General features: G+C 53.7%; 1 protein-coding gene across 1 annotated transcript in view; it reads right to left on the reverse strand.

Annotated features, from left to right (window-relative positions):
• The window catches only part of SULT2B1 (sulfotransferase family 2B member 1), a 48,165-nt gene that overhangs the window by 6,124 nt on the left and 33,551 nt on the right, over window positions 1–8,490 (reverse strand). The window contains exons 3-5 of the mRNA XM_006160194.3: window positions 6,453–6,661; window positions 3,435–3,561; window positions 1,403–1,497 (exon numbers count right to left, since the gene is read on the reverse strand). Coding sequence (XP_006160256.1) covers window positions 1,403–1,497; window positions 3,435–3,561; window positions 6,453–6,661 — 431 coding nt within the window. The remainder of the gene's footprint in view (window positions 1–1,402; window positions 1,498–3,434; window positions 3,562–6,452; window positions 6,662–8,490) is intronic.

Genomic DNA, 8,490 nt, shown 5'->3' on the forward strand with positions numbered 1-8,490 from the left:
CTCCATTCTCCTCTCGGGATCTTGGGCACGCACGCACACGCGCCCGGCGTGAGTTTTAAGCCACCGGGTCCGGGACACGAACCGCGGTCGACTACGTGGGAGTCCAGCGACATAGCCATTACGCTAACTGCTGGTTCCCGACCACCCTATTTTAAATCACATCCACACCTGTTTTTTTTTCTTTCCCCCATAGGTGCCTGAGCTTGTTGGAGAAAGAGACAGAGAGACAGAAACAGAGAGAGGGAAAGTGAGAAATCACTCCCCGCCCAGTGAGAATGCCCATGCCACACTCCCCTTTTCTCCCTTCTCCTCTTGGGATATTCAGCACACACTCACATGTGCCCAGGGTGAGCTTCAAGGTGCCAGGTCTGGGACTCCAGCCAGTCAGCCATGTGGGAGTCCAGCACCTTAACTACTATGCCACCTGTTGATCCTACACCTGATTCTTTTTTTTTTTCAAAGAAGTTTTTGCCTGGAGTCGGCAGGTGGTGTGGTGGTTAAGGGCGCTGGACTCCCACATGGCTGACAATGGTTTGAGTCCCAGACCTGGCTGTTTGCTTTCTCATTTTTCCTCTCTCTCCCACTCTGTTTCTCTCTGGTAAAATAAAAATAAATAAATAAATAAATAAATAAATAAAGTTGAGTAAAATAATTCTTTAAAAAACAAAAGACGTTTTTGCCTTAGGGTGCATGTGCTCACTAGGGAGAGAGACAGAGACAGTGAGAGGGAAAGTGAGAAATCATCCCCCAGGGGGGGTGGCCACACTGCAATCCCTTTTCCTCCGTTCTCTTCCTGGATCTTGGGCACTCACACACACGCACCTAGAGTGATTTTCAAGCCACTGGACCCAGAACTTGAACTGCAATTGGCCACGCGAGAGTACAATGATGTAACTGCTACACCATCTGCCGGCCCCCCAATGCCTATTCCTTTTTTTTTTTTTTTTTGAGAGATTTTTGCTATTGGGCGCGTGCACTATCTGGAGAGACAGAGAGAGACAGAGAGACAGAAAGCGAGAAATCAACTCCTGAGGGATGCCCACGCCGCAATCCCTTCTCCATTCTCCTCTCGGGATCTTGGGCATGCACGCACACACGCCTGGCATGAGTTTTTAAGTTGCTGGGTCTGGGACTTGAACCGCAGTCTACATGGGAGTCCAGTCCAGTGACATAGCCACTATGCCGTCTGCTGGTCCCCCCACACCCGTTCTCATCCTACTTCCCGGCTCGGTTTTCTGCTTGGCTCTCTGGCCAGCTGACGCCTGTGTCTCACCTGCTGGCCGCGTTGTCTCCCACTCTCGGCTCTCCGCAGTACCTGGTGCCCGGGGCCCTGGGAGGCAGGGCAGGCCTTGGGCACAGGAATGGAGGCAGTGGGGGCTGGGGTGCGGGCGAGGGGGCTCACCTGCTGCAGCTCCTCGTAGGTGATAAACAGGAAGTTCTCTTTGCCCTGCATCCGAATCCAGCCCTTAATGTGGTCGAACCAGGAGCCGAACTGCACTGCGGGCGGAGGGCAGGCGGGGTGAGGGCCGGAGCAGGGCCACCCGCAGGGGCTCTGGGGTGAGGGCTCTCAGTAGTCCCCAGTGCATACCCCAGGTCGGCCCCTCAGAGCCGGACGCCCTCCCCCAAGCCCCTGAGTCCCTGCCAAGTTCAGGGCTTCTCCCACCTGAGCCCCGTTTCCCACCTGGGCGGCCCATGTCCTCCTGTCCATCCATCCAGCCCCCCGCAGCCAGGTCCCCCGAACACACACACCCACACCCTCCAAAATTGGGGTCTGTGACAGGAGCAGAGAAAGGGATGCGGGGCCTAGGGGCTCTGCCTCCGCCTCATCTGGTAGCCCGTGCCTCTGCTTTGTCTCTGTCTCTCCTTGCATTTATTCCTGTCTTTTTATCCCTCTCGCAGTCTCTCTCTCCTTTTTTTAGTAAACATTTAAGAGAGTCGGGCCAGCAGGTGGCGTGGAGGTAAAGGGCGCTGGACTCCCACAGGGCTGACTGCGGTTCGAGTCCCAGACATGGTGGCCTGCTTTCTCACTTTCTCTCTGTACCTCTCTGGTCAAATTAAAATAAGTAAATAAAGTTAAATAAAGTAACTCTTTTAAAAAAATTATGAGGAACCAGCAGTTAGCATAATGGCTATGTCGCTGAACTCCCATGTAGTCGACCGCGGTTCGCGTCCTGGACCCGGTGGCTTAGAACTCACGCCGGGCGCGTGTGCGTGCGTGCCCAAGATCCCGAGAGGAGAATGGAGGAGAAGGGATTGCGGCGTGACCATCCCCCCCTGGGGGTGATTTCTCGCTTTCTGTCTCTCTGTCTCTCTCTGTCTGTCTGGCGAGCGCACGCGCCCTACAGTGAAAAATCTCTCAAAAAAAAAAAAAGTTTGACATCCATACCTAGTTTTCTTTCTTTCTTTCTTTCTTTTTTTTTTTTTTTAAATAAATTCTTATTTATTTAAATATGACCAGAGAGGAACCAGCGAAAGAGAGTGAGAAAGCAAGCCACCAGGTCCGGGACTCAAACCGTGGTCGGCCATGTGGGAGTCCAGTGTCCTAACCACCACGCCACCCGCCAGCCCCCACACATAGTTTTCTTTATAATATACATTTTTTATGAACTTTTTGAAGACTCTCTCATATGTCTCTCTCCGTCTCTTTCCTTTTCTCCATCTCTTGTGTACTCTATGTCTCTTGACCTGTCTTCTCCTGTCTCGGTATCTTTCATTGCCTTTCAGTTTCTCTCCCAGCCTTCTGATCTCCACCTATCCCTCCACGTCTCCCAGTCTCTGTCTCTCTTGGTCTCTTCTCTGTCTCTGTACTCTTTTTTATAATAATAAACACAAACTGTTTTTTGATTGTATTAATTTTTATTTGTTCTTATTATTTCTCTTTCTCTCTTTCTTTCTCCCTTTCTTTCTTTTCTCCATGAGTGAGAGATATAGAGACAGACAGAGACAGAGACAGCTGAGCCCTGAGTCGCCTCTGCCGGTGTTTCTGTGCCACAATCCACGCCCAGCCTTAGTTGGTCCCGATCATGGGCACAGGGCCCAGAGTACTCAGAGAGGCCCTTAGAAGTGAACACGGGGAGCTGGCAGGTGGCGTGTGGTTAGGGTGGCTGGACTCCCACATGGCTGACCGTGGTTTGAGTCCCAGACCCGGCAGCTTGCTTTCTCACGTTCCTTCTCTGTCTCTGTCTCTCTCTGATCAACTTCAAAATAATAAAAACGAAATAATAACCATGAATAAAAAATTTAAAAAATTATTTTAAAAAAGAAATAAGACGTGACCCTGGAACTTTGGCAAGTGTGCCAGCCTCGCAGAGCGCCATGCTTCATCCCTGCACGGCGGCCTGCCCCCGCCCCTCCTCTGTCCTTCTTTCTGTCTGGGTCCTCTCCCTTCCTCCCAGGGCTGTGCCCATCCTTCCCCCGCCCCGCCCCGTCCTCACCTTCGCCTTTGAGGAAGTCCTGCAGGAACTGGTCGGGCGTGCCGGGGTCCTTCAGCTGCCCGGCGATCTTGGAGTAATGATAGAGGGAGACCACCACGTCCCGAGGGTTCCGGCCCAGGTAGATTGCCTGCCGCGGGCGTCGGGGAGAGGAGGGCTGTCAGACAGATGGGCCCCAGCCTGAGCCCACCTGTCCTCCAGCCCCTCTCACGGTGCAGCAGGAAAGACGCAGGGCAGACGTCTGGGGGACTTCCCGGCTAACGGCAGCTCAGCTCAGCCCGCCTTCTCCTGGGGACCAGGTTCTAGAAGGGACGCTACTCTGGTGCCAAGTGGAGGGACAGTTTGGCTTCAGGGAACTGAGTGGAGCAGGGGGCCAGCTGGTGTCATGGTGGTTAAGTTGCTGGGTTCCACCTGGGTGACTGCCTAGTTCAAGTTCCAGACCTGGTGGCTTGCATTCCCCAAATCCCCAAAGGAGGAAGAAGTGGAGGAGAAGGGGCTACAGCATGACCATCCCCTGGAGGGGTGATTTCTCACTCCCTTCTACCCCATCTTTCTCCAGTAGGTGCACAGCCTCTGACCAAAAAAATAAATAAAGGCGTGGGATCCAGGACGGGAGCGATGGGGACAAAGGCGTGGACCGAGCGAGAAGAGAAGCTGGCCCCGCCTTTCCAGCACCACGGCCTGGCTGGGCTGCCCGGCTGGTGGCACTCCAGCGCTCCGCGGCGTCTCACGTCACTGCTGAGCGAATCAAGCTCTGTCCATGGGACACCCCTGGGAGAGGACAGCTGGGAGCTCCTCCCGGCTCTCCTGGACCCTGCCCGGGGCCCTCTGCCCTGAGCTGATGTCCCCATGTCCCTCCACTGTCATGAACTGACTGTGAGGACTTCAGCTTTGCGGAGCTCTGGGGCCCTCCGGCGCATCCTCACGTGTGGGCCTGGGGACCTTCGGGCGCAGGCTCCCCTCTGCTGCCCACGCCCACGTGACCCCTGGCTTCACTTAACGACAGGATACACGCGGGGTCTCCGAAGAGTTTCTGGAGAACGTGTATTATGAAAACACTGAACTCCAAATGTTTTGCACTAGAGGAACCTGGTAATTTTTCCTTTTTTTTTTTTTTTTTGGCCAGAGGGCACATGTGCTCTGCAGAGACAGAGAGACAGAGAGAGGGAGAGAGCACCCCCCCACCACCACCACCATGGGACAAGGTCATGACACAATCCCTTCTCCATTTCTCTCTCCTCTTGGGATTCTGGGCACACACCCATGACCCACATCTGTCAAGCCGCTAGACCAGGATTCAAACCACCTCAGCTGGGGGATAATTCTATCTTCCCATGAACCTTCGAGGTCTCCTTGTGTACCAGGGGGTTGCACATAGCTGCATCAGCCACAAATCCAGACCAGTCTCAGTGCTGACTGGCCACCACCCCCGGACGTGGTGGCCCCAGCGCCCCAGGGCTCTGCACTGTCTCCCTGTCTCAGTGATGGCAGCCCCGCCCTGACAGCCACTAGCGCCAAAACCTCAGGGTCACCCCTGACTCGTCTCTTTATTTCGCACCCAAATCCAGCCCCTCAGCTAATCCTCCTGGTTCCACCTACCGTCTGCACCCAGGCCTAGTCCCTGCCCTCCACCCACATGGCACCCCTGCCTAGCCACCCTCGCCACCTCTCACGGGCCTCCCTGACGCTGTCCTCCCCGGCCGCCAGAGGGCGTGGGCGAGCCCTCGGCCAGCTCAGGGCCCTCCCCGCAGAGTCCGCGGGCCTCCTGCGGCCCACCCTGCACTTGGGCTCTGGTTCCGTTCCCCCACTTCGCTTCACTCCTACTCCCTCTTGCTCACTGGCTTTAGTCACCGACTTCCGGGTGCCCAGGGCCTTCCTGCCTGCTCTTCCCGCTGTCAGACATGCTGCAGCCCTCACCCCCGACCCTCCTTCCCGATGTATGCGTGTTCCATCCGACACACTAAACACGTTTTCTTACTGATTCCACTTATCATCTGTCTGTCCACCTTTAGACTGCTGGCTCACAGGGGCAGGCATTTCTTTCTTTTTTTTGGAGAGGTTTTTGCTATAGGGCGTGCACTCGCCAGACAGACAGAGACAGACAGAGAGCCAGAGCAAGAAATCCCCCCCGCCCCAGGGATGGCCACGCCGCAATCCCTTCTCCTCCAGTCTCCTCTCGGGATCTTGGGCACACACGCACACGCGTCCGGTGTGAGTTTTAAGCCACCGGGTCCGGGACGTGAACTGCGGTCGACTACGTGGGAGTCCAGCGACATAGCCATTATGCTAACTGCTGGTCCCAGGGGCAGGCATTTCTGTGTACATACGAGGGTCGTCAAAGTTCCTGGAAGGGGCCGGCGGATGGCTTGGTGGTTATGGTGCTAGATTCCCACGTGGCCCGACTATGGTTCGAGCTCTGGACCAGGCTTAAAAATCAGTCTGGGAGGCCGGCAGGTGGCGTGGTAAAGGGCTCCGGACTCCCACGAGACCGACCATGATTAAAGTCCCAGACCTGGACTTGCTTTCTCACTTTCTCTCTCTCACCCTGTCCCTCTCTGGTCAAATTTAAATAAATAAGTAGTTAAATTAAATAATTCTTACAAAAATAATTATCACACTGGGTGTGTGCGTGCATGCCCCAAATCCCAAGAAGAGAATGGAGAAGGGATTGCAGCATGGCCATACCTCCTGGGGGTGATTTCTTACTTTCCCTCTCGTCATCTTTCTCTCTCTCTCTCCAGGGAGCGCACACACCCTATGGCCAAAACCTAAAAAAAAAACAAGAAGTTTATAGAGAATTGTATTATGGAAAAACTATGCATGGATTTCATTTTTTTTTTTTCCCTCCAACATAAACTCGGATTTGAATTCCATCTCCCCTGAACTTTTTGAAACGTCTCTTATGTCTGCAGTGCTAGATCGGGACCAGGCACTGGGACCAGGCACTGAGCAGGTGCTCAGGAAATAGCGGCTGAATTCATCAGCTCTTTGCGTGCCCTGCCCCCACCTCACTTCCCAGACCTTAGCCTTGGAGGTGAAGAAGGCCTTGGTGAACAGTTGGATGGGGAGGTGAGAGCTCATGAGGCGGGGCCGGGGCTGGTCCGGGAGGCTGAAGGCGCCCATGATGGTCTCGCACCAGGGCGCCCGCTCCCAGATGGGCACTGAGCGGATCCAGGAGGGGTCCCCGTCCTTCAGGATTAAGCAGAGGATCTCGATCATCCAGTTGGTGCCTGTGGGGAGAAGTGGGGCAGGTTAACCGGGCAGAGGTGGGCTGGAGGAGGGGATGCGATCAGGTCAGTGCTGACTGTTTATCGAGAAACTTGCTTCCTAATTTATCGCACCGGGTCCTCGTGGCAGAGCAGATGGCAGATTGAGTAGCTTCATTTTCAGAGCAGAAAACTGAGCCTCAAAGAAATGAGGGTGCTCACTCGGGGCCCATGGCAGAGACTGGCTATCCGCCCACCAATCCTTCATCTTTCTGCTGGGAACAGGTCAGGACTAACTTTTATAGAGAATTCAGCCAGCAGGTGGCATAGTGGTTAAGAGCGCTAGACTCCCACATGGCTGATCATGGTTCGAGTCCCAAACCTGACAGCTTGCTTCCTCACTTTCCCTTAACAAATGGAGTTAAATGAATAAATACATTTTTTTGGGGGGAAGAGGATTTTGCTATAGGGCGCATGCGCTCTCCAGAAAGACAGAGAGAGACAGAGAGATAGAAAGCGAGAAATCAACCCCCCCGGGGGGGATGGCCACGCTGCAATCCCTTCTCTATTCTCCTCTCAGGATCTTGGGCATGCATGTATATGCTCCTGGAGTGAGTTTAAGCCACCGGGTCCTGGACTTGAACTGCTGCCGGCTACATGGGAGTTCAGCGACATAGCCATTATGCTAACTGCTGGTCCCAAATAAATATTTTAAAAAAGAGGAAGTCCAGCTATTTCTTTCTTTTTATAAAATAATTATTTTATTTGGTTTTATTTATTTATTATTTTTTACTTCATTTTTTTTTTTAGAGGTTTTTGCTATAGGGTGCGTGTGCTTGCCAGACAGACAGAGAGAGAGAGAGAGACAGAAAGCGAGAAATCACCCCCCCAGGGGTGATAGCCATGCCACAATCCCCGCTCCTCCATTCTCCTCTCGGGATCTTGGGCACGCATGCACACGCGCCCGGTGTGAGTTTAAGCCACCGGGTCCGGGACTTGAACCGCGGTTGGCTACATGGGAGTCCAGCGACATAGCCATTATGCCAACTGCTGGTCCCCCTGCCGAGATGTAAATGAAGGTAACCCCTTCATCGCTGTGGGGAGCCCCAGGACATCATACAGCAGGGAGCGAGCCCATCGGCTCACAGATTCAGATTTCAGGAGGCCCCGGGCGGGTCAGATGTGAAATAAGAGTGAAGCTCAATGACATGTGACTGTCCTGCTGGAATGGCATCTGACAAGCACCCGCGCCAGCTACCAGTGGCCAGCCTCTGCTCCAACTCACTCTTTGCGGGTTGGTGACCCTGGAGTTGGACTCATTTAACGTTTCTCCTTTGCCAGCTCAATGCCGGTCTCTGTCAGCAGAGGGCGCTAGAGGAACGCTGAATGAAGACGGGGTTTGTCTTCCTGGTTTGGGGGCTCCTCTGGGAGAGCGTGTGATGCACAGGGTCCAGGCCTGCAGTGACATCAGTGACTCTCACCCCCTGAACAAATTTCAGTGACCTGTGGCACTTTGGTGAACAGCTCGGTCCTGCAGTGAGCTGCGTCACACCCTCTCCAGTGAAGCACAGTCTTGGGCGGGGGTGGGTAAGACACTGATCTTACGTTTACTATTTAGAGGAAGCTCCCTGTTTCCATAGCGACGGTCCCATTTTTACATTTTTATCAATAGTGAACAAGAGCTCTGATTGCTCCGCATTCTTGCCAACACTTGTTATTTTCTTTTCTTTCTTTTTTTCTTTTTTTTAAGATTTTTGCCATAGGGTGCGTGCACTTGCTGCAGAGAGACAGAGAGATGCAGAGAGAGGGCAAGCGAGATATCACCCCCAGGGGAGATAACTACACCTCAATCC

This window comes from Tupaia chinensis, unplaced genomic scaffold, assembly GCF_000334495.1.
Source record: "Tupaia chinensis unplaced genomic scaffold, TupChi_1.0 Scaffold000673_1, whole genome shotgun sequence".
Taxonomy (NCBI): Eukaryota; Metazoa; Chordata; class Mammalia; order Scandentia; family Tupaiidae; genus Tupaia; species Tupaia belangeri.